The following is a 14,847-nucleotide window of genomic DNA, read 5'->3' on the forward strand; positions in this document are numbered from 1 at the left end:
AAAACAATTTTTGTCCATGCAATCTGAACTACTAAATCTTGTTCCAAGTACTACAGCATCATTACCAAAAACAAGATCGTTTACTAGGCTGTCAAACCATGCTGTTTCTCAGCCTTTAAATGATGGTATTACTGGAAATCGAATTTTGGATATGTTTAATTTATCAAACTTAATTTCAATTCTTGATTGTCCTCAATGTAAACAAAATACATGTTTAAAGCTAAGTGAAAGTTTAAAACATGGATTAGCAAGTAAAATGACTGTAAAATGTTCTTGCCAATGGGAGCATTCATTTTGGACACCAAAAAAACTGCCATTTATATCACAAGGGTAAAAATTGGCATCGTATGTGGATTTTTTCCACGAAAGAAAAAAAAATGTAATCAAATTGACGCAACTCGTAAACTTTAAAGCCACTTTTCTATGTCATATTATAGGAAAAAACTGATAGAAACTACTTTAAAACATAAAAAAAACATGAAATTTTTAATATAATAAAACAAAATTACTGTATCATTTCATAAAAATTCTGCACAAAGTTAGAAAACCTAAATGTATCACTTTGCCCCAGGTTATCCTAACAAATATGAACAATAGAGCGAAAGAAATGGTCGACAAAAACTAGAAAATCTAACTTACAATAAAGATGGACAATGAATTGCCATGTTTAAATCAATAAATGATGCTAACGCAATGACGAAAAATGTAATTGACAAAACCAAGTTTACCATGCCAGTAATCTTTACAAAAAAAGAAGATTACGGTTTTCTCAAAACGATCAAGTGTGACCCTACAATTACAGACAATGAACTATCTGAAAAGTTAACACCATATATTGAAAATATTATTTCTGTGAAACATACAACAAATGATTTTGATAAATAAATCGAACATGGTAGACGACTATTTAGAGTCAAATTAAACGTCTTGGTCAGAGACATACCACACCATATTGAAATGAACGGTCCGAAAATTGTATTAAACTTTGCTGGAAAGAAATTTTTATGTAGAAACTGTAACAATACCCATGTACCGAGAGAAAGATGTCTTACAAATTCAGTTGCTACAATTAAATCGCAAAACTACACCAACGAGAATAATATAGTATATTATACTCGTTTTTGTAGTTTTGCGACTTAATTGTTTCATTATTTTTATCGTTTGTAGGTATGTCATACCTACAAACGATAAAAATAATGAAATTCAAGAAAATAAAGAAAAAACTTCGTCAAAATAACAACACGTTTTCCAACTCCCTCCTCCAACACTTTTGCTCTTAATTTTTTGAAAAAATAAAAAGGTTCTATAGAAAAAAAGTGTATGTGGGAGAAGGGGGGGGAGCACGTGCTCCTTGGCCCTACCCCCTCCTTCCTTAAACCTAATTTAATATGTTGTTTTTATAATTTTATGAGTTAAAAGTTTCACTCTGCATGAGATTTATTTAAAATTATTACTCTATTTTCTTTTTTTCCATTTAAGTTAAAACTGAAATATTTACTGCAATAGGTATCCATATTTTTTAAACATTTAAAATTTAACTAACATTTAAAATGAGACTATTCTTAGAGGCAGGTAACATTTTTAATGAAAAAAGAGCTTGATTGTTGCCCAAAACTGGAGAGCAACTATTTTTGCACCAAAGTATTTCTAAACTTTCAGTAATCCTTACATTATTGAGTATTGCAAATAAAATTACATTGTGTTCGTTTACAAATTTGTATTTTTTACCTAGGTTTACCTTTAATTTTTCATTGCCCTGTAGGAAAATGATTTTATGGTTTGCGCAGTTGGTGTCACATGTCTTAAAAAATAAATTCCGCCATTTCAGCCTAAAATATTGTAATTTCAGGCGGAACCGGAATGAACTAAAAGTCAAAAATTTCGGCCGGAACTGAATTCCAGCACATCTCTATATAAAAATATAACAATATACTATAACAAACGAAAAGGAGAGAGTTTTTAAAAAGCTTAAAATTGCAATAAACATCTAAACAGCGGTAGAAACTTTTTGCGTTACGTCAATATAGAGATACTCAAGTTATTAATGTGCTTAGGTTAGGGTTAAGCCTAACCCTTAAGTTAAACCTACGCGTTCAACACACATCAAAGAAAAAACTTTTTTTGTAGTAACTTTTATTTTCTTCAAAATTAAATTACAGAGCGAGGTTTCTAATAAGCTGCGGATGGTCTGAAAAAGAATTTAATAAAAACTTATTAGAAACTTAATAAAGAAAAAAATTTAAAAACTTGTACCCATTTTAATAGAAGTTTACAATTTTCCAATGAGAAAATAAAACATTAATTGTTAATTCAAAACAAATATTTGACAGATTTTATTTTCTTTCACAATTTTGCGGTTTGCGCAACGGTTACCAAGGCATTAAAATTTTTTTTTTAAATTATGTTATAAATAATTTTTTAATTCATAACTTTAAAATACAGACAATATTTATTGTTTTTCTGCCGCTTACAAAAAAATATTGAAGTAAAGTATAAGTATAGAAATGGACGGTGTAGAGTAAACTTACCAAGACCCGTATTTTACGGGTCCGGAATACTAGTACAAATAATATCTGCTTTTATAAACCTCTTTTATTGGTGAAATACCATGAGTAACAAGACAGTTATGTTATAGAAGAAAAATATTGTTCATTACAAATATTTGCAATTGATATAAAAATCTTAATCTTTTTTGACTTTCCTGCAAAATCCTGATATCGACATATTTTAATACCGACATATTTTAGGCTAAAAAAAAAAATAACACTGATAAACAAATAAAATTTTATTGTGCATATCTTGTTAACTAGGTGGTTTTTTAAAACAAATTAAATATGCTGATTTCAAATATGCAAACCATTTTTCACCATCACGTCAAGTTGTAAAGATATTTGGGTTCAAATCTTTAGTATTTAAGGAAAAGTCCCTAATATTTTCGAAAAAAAAGTTATTCAAAAGTATGTCAACCTGGGTCTCAAAAGAAGCGTATTTTCATAGAGATTTTAAAAATGGTATTTGTTTTTAATAAAAATAAGTACTTTTTGTATAATTGCTAAGAAACATTTTGTTAAAATTTTTTAAAAGTCTTTAGCATTTTTTTACATTATTTTTTTTGTCAATAAATTTTAAGTAAAAATATCTTTTCTAAAATCTCTTTTCTAAATCTCTATGAAAATTTTTTATCTTTTCTAAAATCTCTATGAAAATACGCTTCTTTTGAGACCCAGGTTGACATACTTTTGAATAACTTTTTTTTCGACAATATTAGGGACTTTACCTTAAATACTAAAGATTTGAACACAAATATCTTTACAACTTGACGTGATGGTGAAAAATGGTTTGCATATTTGAAATCAGCATATTTAATTTGTTTTAAAAAACCACCTAATTAACAAGATATGCACAATAAAATTTTATTTGTTTATCAGTGTAATCGAATCAAATTTGGTAGCACTCAATAATGTTTTATTCAAGTTTTTTAATAAGTTGTATACTTATGTGTTAATGATTATGTTTTTTTGCAGACATGTGCAATTTTCAAAATTTTTGTTTTTCGGCCTTCCTAATATATATATATATATATATATATATATATATATATATATATATATATATATATATATATATATATATATATATATATATATATATATATATATATATATATATATATATATATATATATATATATTAGGAAGGCCGAAAAACAAAAATTTTGAAAATTGCACATGTCTGCAAAAAAACATATATATATACACATACTATTAAAAATGACACTTAAATTATATATATATTTATATATAATTTAAGTGTCATTTTTAATAGTATGTGTAATAATATTATAAACATTAAAATATCATATACGGTATCATACTATTTATTTCTTTTTTTTACGTGATATTTTGGCTCATATAGTGAGGGTCATTATCAAACTAATAAAATGGTTTTATTAGTTTGATAATCAAAATATGACGTAAAAAAAGAAATAAATAGTATCATACCGTATATGATGTTTTAATGCTTATAAGATATATTATATATATATATATATATATATATATATATATATATATATATATATATATATATATATATATATATATATATATATATATATCAACATATAGTTTAAACTTACCTTATGTGAATGATTTCTACCAATTCAAGTTATTTCCTTTAGCATAAAAAACATATTAGAGTACAAAATGTTAAGACAGTGCAATGATATCTTTTTATGGTTAAAACAACGTGAATAATACGTGAATGAAATGTTTTAAAGCATTTACAATAATGCTTTTATAACGATTATAACAAATAAATGTTTTAAAATATTTATTTACGACTTTTACAAATTTTATTCTAAACTTTTTGAAAATGCCAAAATAATGAAATAATGCATCTTAATGCCTTGAGTCTAAATGCATTCAAAGTAATGTCAAATGGCATTTTGTAATGCCATCTGGTAACCCTGCCTTTTATAAATTCGATTTATTAAAAAATTTCGAATTTAAAAATCGAATTTAAAAAAATTTCATTGCAATACTTTTCAAAAGTTAGGATTTTTATGTTAAAAGAGTTGTTGAAAAGTTTGAGATAACCAGAAAAGTTTGCCCCTTGGACCAAAAATATTGCTCGAAAGACCTAAAAATTCAAGATATTAAGGTTTGAGATATCGTGGGGAATTTAGCCCAAACGAGTATGTTATGTTCATGTGTCCGCTAAAAAGTTCGAGATATCAAGTATTCAAGATATCGAGAGTCAACTGTATTTGACAAGTTATACAAAGGTAATTTTACTATTATTTTCTTTCTAACAACCTTTTATAAGTAACCATCAAAGTCTATATCTGTTAATAATTTTAAGATGTATTAAACATTAGCTATAATACGTCGATATTACCAAAATGTTGTTTAAACTTTACAAAAATTTAGCAATACAAGAAAATTGATTTTTACAAATAATCATTTTTCTTGCATTGCTAAATTTTTAAATTACAAGTACTTGACCAGTTATCCAATTACCAGTATATTTTATCTCATTAACTCATCATGTAATGAAAAATGTAATTAGTTTAAACCATTTTTTAGTTTTTCGGTCGTTAAACTTAATTCGAGTTTTAAAATTAAAAATAATGATTTATTAGTTTGTGATGGGAATTTGTGTTGATTCGTCGCGGTCTATGATAATAATGTCCAGTCTATGATAACAAGAACATGCTATAGTCTATCTTGGAAGTGACAAATTAAAATTTTCATTATTGTTCTGAAAACTATTTGAATATTATATGAAAATATTTATTTATTTCAAACTATTTATTTTAACACAAATTACCACAACTTCATTTTGTAATTATTAAATGTAAATTCTTTAATAATTACTTCAGTCTGCAAATAACCAGATTTGAACTAAAATATGGTTTGCTTAAAGTTGCTTTTTTATTATAATTAAGGTTGCTTTTTACTTAAGGTTGCTTTTTTATTATAATTAAGGTTGCTTTTTACTTAAGGTTGCTTTTTTATTATAATTAAGGTTGCTTTTTACTTAAGGTTGCTTTTTTATTATAATTAAGGTTGCTTTTTACTTAAGGTTGCTTTTTTATTATAATTAAGGTTGCTTTTTACTTAAGGTTGCTTTTTTATTATAATTAAGGTTGCTTTTTACTTAAGCTTGCTTTTTTATTATAATTAAGGTTGCTTTTTACTTAAGCTTGCTTTTTTAAAATAATTTAATGTATTATATATTTTACAACAAATGTTATATATTTTAAAATAAGTGATATATATTTTGCGAATTTATAAAACTTTAACTTCAATTAAAATAAATTACATTTAAATATGTTTAAGTTTTAGAACATAAATAAAACATAAATTGATGTGTTTCATTTATATGATTTGGCCTAAATAAACTGAATACTTAGGATAAATTTTAAGAATATAATAGATCACTATTTTCTTAACAAAACAATATTATAAAACTAAAAACACATTTTTCTACAGGTTTCTGATTATCGTATTCTCATAGATTACTATGAAAGTTTTAAGGTATCCATGGCGAAGAAGCAGTGAAAGCGTTAGGATTAGTAGTAAAAATGACGTCAAATTGGTTTTGAGCTCACTAGAATAAAATCGCGTCAAATATTTTGAAGATCATCATTTCGTGAAAAGTAATATTTGAACGACAACGATCTTCAATATTTAATTAAAATTAAAAAAGTTTTTTAAATATGGAGGCATTTCAGTTTAATTCGGAATCTAGATTTTTATCTTACAGAAAATGCTTAACTAAACATAGCAATCAACCCGAATGCGTAATTTAATTTTTGTTTATTTTAAATCTTATTAATACGGTTGATTTTTGTTTATACGTCTAATTTTAAAAAAACTTTGTTTTCATATGTTATAAATAAATACCAATTTCAATTTCGATATGTTTTTTATTTTACTTAATTATCTTTTCTTACATATGTGATCAAAATTGCTTTAAGGTTTCAATTATTTTTTTACTTTTTCAGTTTTTTTTCATACTTTTATAATATGCGGGTAACGTATGACCCGCATATTATTAGATTCTTTAAGTACAAATTTACAATGTTTAAATTTGTTTTAGTCTTATAATTTATTTATTTTACTTTCAATAAAATTTTATTTTCTAAATTAGGTTAAAGATAACACTTCTCAAAAGAAAAGTCGCGAATGTTTACAACTCAACAGAAAAATTCGAGGTTTGCAATTATTAAATAAACATCTTAAAAACAAAAACCGCAGGCTGCGACAAATGCTTTACAAACCAGCAAAACTTGTTTCAAAAGATGAGAATATACCCTTCCATACTCAAGAGTCAGATGAAAAAAAACAACAGCTTGTGTTAGTTGACACACTTCCTATTATAAAAAAACCCGTTAAGAATTTACTAGCTATCGAATTAGAACCATTTATTTATACAAAATATGTCGATCAAAATCAAAACAATAAAGCCGAGCCATTAGTTTCTGATTATAGTTTAACAAATGAAATCGAAGAGCATGCGATATGTATACACTCAGACGACAGCCAGCTACAATTAGAAACACCAATAACTTTAAACGATCAAGTAGCTTGTATTGAAACTAAACATGATCAAATCAATAAAATCAATGAAACAAAATCTGATTTTATTATTTTAAAAGATGTTGAGATGCCTGATATAAATTATCAAACTGATAAAAGCTCTTCAAGTAAAATAAAATCCAAAAAAAAAGAAAATCTTAAAAATAATCAAGTTAATAATACTGTTCCTCCACTTCGTGCAATTGTGTCCCAGTTTCTTTCAAAACAAAACAAGGACTTGCTGGATCTTAAAAAGAAGGAGTATTTGTATGAAATCCAAAAGTATAGCGAGTTTTATTTTTTAGAGTCTTTATTATTAGAAATGAAAAATCATGAATCAAATATGCAAAACAAAGGATTTTTCAAAAGTAAATCAAAAATCAGAAAAAATTTTATAAACAAAATTTCCCAGAAAATCAGAGATTACATTCCAACGTTTTGTTTATAAAAAAACTAAAAATTTTAGTAAAATATTTGTAGATATTAAATTTGTATATTAAATTTGTATATATTATATTTCTATATTTGTATTTTATGTATTTTATTTATTCTATGTATTTTTAAATTATACATACGCATTTTTACTATATATATATATTACATAGTAATTAATAATTATGAGTAACTTACCGTTTCTTTTATGGCTGAAATGTGTCTTATAAATATAATAAGTAAATACCACTCATAAACATCAAAACTAAAAATGTTTGTGGTTAGTATAAAAGTAGTTAGTAGAAAATATGGTCGAAAATGTGGTAACTCCGATAGTATGAGAAATATAAATCTTGCCTGATAAGTAGAGAAAACAGCTATCGCACAAAACAGACTCACATAAATTAAAAAATGATTAGCCAGAGATAAAAAAAATACAGACATATAATCAGTCGGCAGAGAATAGTGAGAAAATAAACAGATGACACTATAAATGCGATTTTTTACTAATAGCTAACAATCACTTCAAAATGTAACGTTTAAAAACAGTATTGTTGACAAAACGACCAAACGAACGTTAGTGAACACTGTAAAATGCAAACCGCAACAAACTAAATTAGCGACGTCAGATCAAGAAAACTAGATAGAAACAAAAAACCTCATGAGATCGTGATATGTCTAAACTTATCTAGTAGTATAGTTCAGTACATTTCAACCAAGGATACATTTGTTATAAAAATACGTATTATTTTAGAAATTTTTTTTTGCGCTGTTATGCTTCTCACAAATATGCGGTCTCATTCACACATTATAACACAAATCTGAATAAATATACAATGATAAGGTCAAAAAAAGATTATGAACAAAAGTATATGATAAAGAAAAAATATTTGATATACTGATTTTAGAGACTGTTGATGTCTACAGATGTGATGGTGTAGTGCATTAGTATGTACCGTTTGGTCGTCTCGTATGGTCTCGTTATGTTTTTGTTCACTTTCAAATCGGGTGAATAGAAAGCTAAACACACTCACTCCTTGCGCTTATGGGCTAGCACATCAGAGCCAGACTTAAGACCTACAGAATGGATTTCAATTGATCGAATGCACACATTAGTCACCGTAGGCCACAAGCCATTGCTCTGAGCCAAAAGAGCTACTGCTCCGTGCTGGTGTGGAATGATGTACTATGGAGTAAGATTTTAGATCCAAGCACATAGTCAGCGAGCGCTGATCCGACGTGCATTGTGGAGCTTCCAAATGAACGTGTGCGTAAGTGTCAGCGTAGCCTTTAGGTTATTGAGCGTCGTAACCACATCCAGAGAGATAGCCTAATATCTGTTTTGTCGGTGTGGTGTACATTGAAAGAAATCGGGGCTCACCAGCCTCAAAGAATAAATTTGTTCGTTTATGCGACACAATTGTCGCAAAAAGTGACCAACAGAGCCGTCCAGTTACGTAGACCTGGGAGATGTGAAAATAAAAACAGATTGTAGATGGTGTCATTACCCAGTAGGCACAGCGACGTGACAAAAACGTGAATTTCACGTTATTTTGGCACGTGACAATTAGGTGACTTTTAGGTCCCCATGAAATGACCAATTCACGTGATTTATGGACGTGTTTTTCACGTTACTTTTGGCACGTGATATTTAGGTGACTTTTTGGTCCCCATGAAATGACCAATTCACGTGATTTATGGACGTGTTTTTCACGTTACTTTTGGCACATGATATTTAGGTGACTTTTTGGTCCCCATAAACTGTCCAAAAGACGTGCTTTTTACGTTAATTTTGGCACGTAATATTTAAGCAATAATTATGTTTTATAATTACAATTATAAGTGTTGGGATTCGTGTAAAGAAAAAAAAATTATCGTCGAGGAAATATTTAATACGTATTAAAATACATGGTTTTATTAGTCAGTATATTAGTTCTTGACATAAAAATTTTTAATTTGTAATAAAAGCTGCACTTTTGTTAAAATATCCTCCTTATATCCAATAAGTAATAAGTACGAAGTCGTAGATCTGCAACTTACGAAGAGCACGCTTCAAACTTATATATCTATTCTCCCATAAAAGCACGCTTCAAACATAATCTAACGAATCAGTCGATATTTTCTTCTATAAGAGCACGCATCAAACTTTATCTAATGAATCAGATTTAGCTGAAAAGAAACGAATAAAATTTTAAATAATAATATGATTATTTAATAATTATCTTAAATCACAAACTTTTAAAACAAACCTTACTTTGAGAGTTGCTAGCTACTTTTGGCAACAAGATTTTCTAGTGTGTTATTTGTTTTCTTTTATCTAAATCATTAAATAATTTTAAGAAAACAATACTACATACAGTGTAAAAAAATAAAAGTCATTTGCCTTCTAATTTTATACTCTGATTGCTAAAAAAGTAAATAAGTATTAAATAAAAAAAAATGTAACAAAAAAATCGACAGATGATTATAAAAAAAGAAGTACATAATAAAAAATAAGAGTTTAAAAAAATATTTTTTATCTATATATATATCTAATATCTATCTATAGATTTATCTATTTCTATATAAAGTTAATAACTGATGGGCGTGATTAGAAAAAGACCTGTACTCACCTTATGTGATAACATCTGTGTACTATGTGATAACATGATAATTTGTTTTCTTTGTTTTCCATCTTCTTATATTTGCATCTGTTTCTGCATTAACTTGTTCATACATTAACTCACTAGATGCAAAGGTGACAGCCCACAAAGTTGCTTTAAATGAGTAATCTACAAAGTTTTGAACAGCATTAATTGTCATTTTAGAATGCACACAAAAATTAAATCAATTTATAAAAATGTAATAGTTATCACATAACCACAAAGCATTATAGTGGGGATTTTATATCATGATTTTCCTTATCCATGGTCAGATTTTCACCTAAAGGCTCCTTTTGCAGTGGAAACATTCACCACAGCTAAGGAGCCTGATCTACCCCTAATTATATATAATATATTAAGTATAAAACTAAAAATATGTATAATAAAGTATTGTCAAATTAGGTCACCAATAAATACAGAGTGCTGAAAATTCAACTCAGAATCAAGTTGCATTCACCAACAAGATATGAATTAAATCAAATTCTTGCTACAGAGTGCGATCACAAAGAAGACAAAGAGAGGGAAAAGTGAAATTTCTCAAACTTTATAAGTTAAAAGGTTATTGGGTCTTACTACAGAATGATATTCCTAGACAATAACATAACAATACCATTGGGTCTTCCTAGTCAATAATATTTTATGCAGAACTTATTATTTGTCATGTAGCTAAATAAATTTAATATTAAATAAGTTATAATAACTTATTTATTATCAAATTAATTACATTGACAAATTTGACAGTCTAAAATAATATACAATATGGTAGAAAGTATACCTTGTAGTAGAGTTTGATCTTTTGTGTGTTGCAATATGAGAATTATCTGCCATAACGTTACACAATTTTGAACTAAGCTTTATAATATATTTATTAAACCTAAATTGATAAAACTTAGTTATAAGATAATATGTTTGGATAAAATATTATATATGTGACATTTTGTTCTTGTCAAAAATGCATTGCGACGTTATAAAATATCTTACGCCCTACTTTTTAAATTAATTATTATAAAATTACAATGCAAAATAATTACATTATTATAAAAGTAAAAATTAAAAGTAATTACAATAATGAATATATAAACTACATGTTTCATGTAATCATTATATTTAAAATATCCAGAAAATTGTTTACGGAAAATATCCTGAAAAAATTCAGAATATTTCCCCCCTCATTTTCCCCTTAATTTTGCATTCAGCCAAGTTGTTTCTCAACTTTTTAAAAACTTTTCTTAATTTTTATATGAATGATGACTAAAACAACATAATAACAAATAGATGAATAATATATACTTGTTATATGTTGTAATAAAAGTTGTATGTATGGAACTTGTAATATAAGTTGTATGTATGGAAAACATTTCGGATATTTGGAAAATAAATAGATAAATTTCAGAATAATATCTAGTATTCCGGGAATATCCCGAATAAGATAATCCCGGAAACTAAATTATAAAAAAATAGTAAATAAAGAATATCTTTCCAAGTTTCTAATCACAGGTTTTTATTATGAATAAAAAAAGTTCCAAAATACACAATATTTTGGCAACGTATCATTCACATTTTAATCAAGTAAAATTGTCACCTGGACAAGGTCACCTAAAATATACATGATTGAAACATGAAGAAGGAAACGGGGTAAGAGCAGGCATCAAACTTTATCTAATGAATAAGTCGATATTTTCTCCAATAATAGCTTACAACACCAAATTTAGCTCAAAAGAAACAAATAAAAACTTAAATAATAATATGAATATTAAATAATCATCTTAAATCACAAATTTTTAACACAAATCTTACATGGTGAGTCACCAACTGTTTTGGCAACAAGATGTTCTGGTGCTATTTCTTTGATCTAAATCATTAAACAATTTTTAAAAAAGCAATGCTATACTTGAGAGAAACTTGCTTTACATATTGGAAGGTCGTCAACATTGAAAGATAAGTAAAATGCAGTTTCAAATACAATAGCATCATAATCATCTTTTTGTGGGGAAAACATCGAACAAATCCGCGTTAATAACCTGTTTTATATTGTACATAATAACAATAGTAATAAAAGTGATATAATATATAATAATAATTTCATATAACTCGAATATATATATATTAATCATATAATATTTAAATAATATAAAAAAAGGAAATAAATAAGTATTAACCCTTTTTAACAAGTAAAGCACGAGATCAAGATGTCATATATTTTAAAAAGATAAAGTATTTAATAATAATATATACATATATCAATAATAAATAACATAACACATTTATTTATTGATATTATCTTGGATAAATTCTTTAACCTTGTTGATAAAAACCAAATAAAGAAAGAAAATCTATTTTGGGTTTTTATCTAAACGACTCTTGAGTAATAATGTATGCAGAAGTTCTAGAGACATTATTATTGCTCAAGAATCAAGAATAAGTTCTGCTAGAACTTATAATTTGTCCATGTAGCTTACTTAATTTAATATTAAATTCGTTATAACATAACTTATTTCGTACTAAATTAAGTTAGCAAAATGGACAAATTCGCGAGTCTAAAATATTATATCATAAAGTAGAAAAAAAGCATACCTTGTATTTGAGTTTAATCTTATTTGTGTGGCAAATAGGGACGGCAAATAGGGTACTAATTTATTTAACTTAATTTGATATAATTTAGATATTAGATATTACAACTTAAAATATATTGCTCTTTTTAGTTCTGTTTTAAATGCATCGCGTTAAAAGATATTATATAGACCAATTTTTTTTTTTTTAATTACGATAATACTACAATAAAAATTAATTATACTATCATAGAAGTAAATAATTATAACTAATATAATGAATACAAAAACTATACTATAAAAAAAAAATTAATATAATAAAAAATATGATTTCACATTTCTTATGCCAGTTTTTTTCGAGAATAAAAAAAGTTCCGAAAGACGAGATATTTTGGCACGTAACTTTCACGTGACTTTCACGTAAAATAGTAACCTGGACGAAGTCACCTAAAATACACGTGATTGAAACGTGAATAAAACGTTGCGTGCCTACTGGATAGGGATGTCACTTTTACTTATTTTGATGTAAAAAACGCAAATAACTTTAAAGCCAAAATAGCTTTACATAACTCATATAAAAATACCTAATTTACTTACATTTAAAAGTAATTCGTTTTTTTTTTACATAATTTACAAATGTGTAAAACTTAGTAACTTTTAATGGTAAGTTGTGTAAAGTAAATTACTTTGAAAAGTAATTAGGGTTATAATTATGTAAAAAATTTACATCGAAATGTAATTTACTTTTTATATGTAAAAAAAGTTATTTAAGCAAACTTATGTAAATATAATATTGAAAAAGCAAAACACTTAGTTTACAAAGCAAAATAAAAGTACATCATAACAACAAATTACTTTTACGTGTAAAAGTAACTAACTAGCAATAACAGCTTAGATAACATTAATTTTAAAAATTCTTTAACTTTTACAAATAAATTTTTTCTTTGAAATTTTATACTTTACTTTGTAAGTAAAATGTAAGTTATATCATTTACTTTCTCAAAGAACAGTCAATTTATGTTGATTTAACATAAATTTTGAGATAGGTAGCGTATTCATATCAATAGCCTGTTTTAGGGCACTTCTGGGTAATACTTCAGGTAATACTCTGATGTATGTAGGCAGAGTTTATGGTGGGACATCGGGAAAGGATTTTTTTCACGTATATCATAAAGGGTAGTTCTATTATAATTAGCGCGAAAATATAGTCAACATGCGGGTATACCAGTAGTGTAGAGACGGGCTCCCTGCGGCATGAGTGCTAATAGGGGCTGCTAAATAATTATTGATTTTTTGTTTCTTATTTTTTGTCGGGCAGAAATAGGTTAGTGGCCATAGTAAAACTTTGGCCCGGGGAGGGGGGAGCGGGAAGGGATCATAATTTCTAAGCTATGCGTAATTCATGCATGTGAAAACCTTGTCACTGTTCAATAGAGTGCGCTTTTTCTCCAGTTTTTTACTTTGTATTTGCCTTTTAAATCAAATATTTTGTTGTGGTAGTATAACATTTTTGGTATCCGCAAAGACATCGACTGCTAAACCAGTTTTCAAAATATTATAAATCTTTAAACTATCTGAAACTTCATTTGTGCAAATTTAATAATAACTGGAGAACTCCACTTTTTTGAATCTCTTTTTTTTCATTTGGTTTTACTTCGTCTTTCAGACTTTACTTTAATTTTACTTTATCTTGACAGCATTTATGTAGTTCCAATGAACATACATGTTAAATTGGTTTCCTGGGCGAGGGGGGTCGTACCCTTATTTTTCACTCTAATATTTTATTTTTCATTAAAGTTGGGGTTCATAACTTTTTAGAAAAAAAGATTTTTTGCAAAAAAAGCTTTGAAAAGGCAGTTTTTTAAATTTATTTGTTTTAGTATTAATTTTTTTGTCGGGAGGAATTAAGTTAGTGGCCTGATAAAAATTTACCGTAGAGGAGGCATATTTGTTGCTATACTACTGCTTTTCGCTTCTCTTATGCGTGTTTGTTGTCAGGGCCGTCCCGAAGAGGTCTCTTTTTTGGGGGAGGGGTTATACGTGTTTTTTGCCGACTAGAGATACGCACACACACACACACAAAAAAAGGGTCCTTGATATTTGACATTTTCCAACTATACTTTAAAACTTGCCAACTGA

The 14,847-nt window shown here is 26.9% G+C and overlaps 1 protein-coding gene and 1 long non-coding RNA gene across 6 annotated transcripts; one reads left to right on the forward strand and one right to left on the reverse strand.

Annotated features, from left to right (window-relative positions):
- The first annotated feature begins 4,408 nt into the window (after positions 1 to 4,408).
- Positions 4,409 to 7,548, forward strand: LOC136084282 (uncharacterized). The gene is made up of 3 exons (XM_065804353.1): positions 4,409 to 4,786; positions 5,997 to 6,307; positions 6,658 to 7,548. The coding sequence occupies exons 2-3, from the start codon at positions 6,224 to 6,226 to the stop codon at positions 7,531 to 7,533; spliced, it is 960 nt and encodes a 319-aa protein (XP_065660425.1). The 5' UTR covers positions 4,409 to 4,786; positions 5,997 to 6,223; the 3' UTR covers positions 7,534 to 7,548.
- A 1,846-nt stretch (positions 7,549 to 9,394) lies between these two features.
- LOC136083748 (uncharacterized) lies at positions 9,395 to 12,966 on the reverse strand. Of its 5 annotated transcripts, none has more exons than XR_010640047.1 (6): positions 12,734 to 12,966; positions 11,742 to 12,011; positions 10,935 to 11,033; positions 10,130 to 10,288; positions 9,772 to 9,834; positions 9,395 to 9,686 (listed from the first exon to the last, which is right to left on the reverse strand). It is a non-coding gene; the product is annotated as an uncharacterized LOC136083748 (long non-coding RNA). The 5 variants fall into 5 exon arrangements; XR_010640050.1 differs by having other exon boundaries at positions 11,957 to 12,011; positions 12,734 to 12,946; XR_010640048.1 differs by lacking the exon at positions 12,734 to 12,966 and having other exon boundaries at positions 11,957 to 12,249.
- Between the last annotated feature and the right edge of the window lie 1,881 nt (positions 12,967 to 14,847).

This window comes from Hydra vulgaris, chromosome 08, assembly GCF_038396675.1.
Source record: "Hydra vulgaris chromosome 08, alternate assembly HydraT2T_AEP".
Taxonomy (NCBI): Eukaryota; Metazoa; Cnidaria; class Hydrozoa; order Anthoathecata; family Hydridae; genus Hydra; species Hydra vulgaris.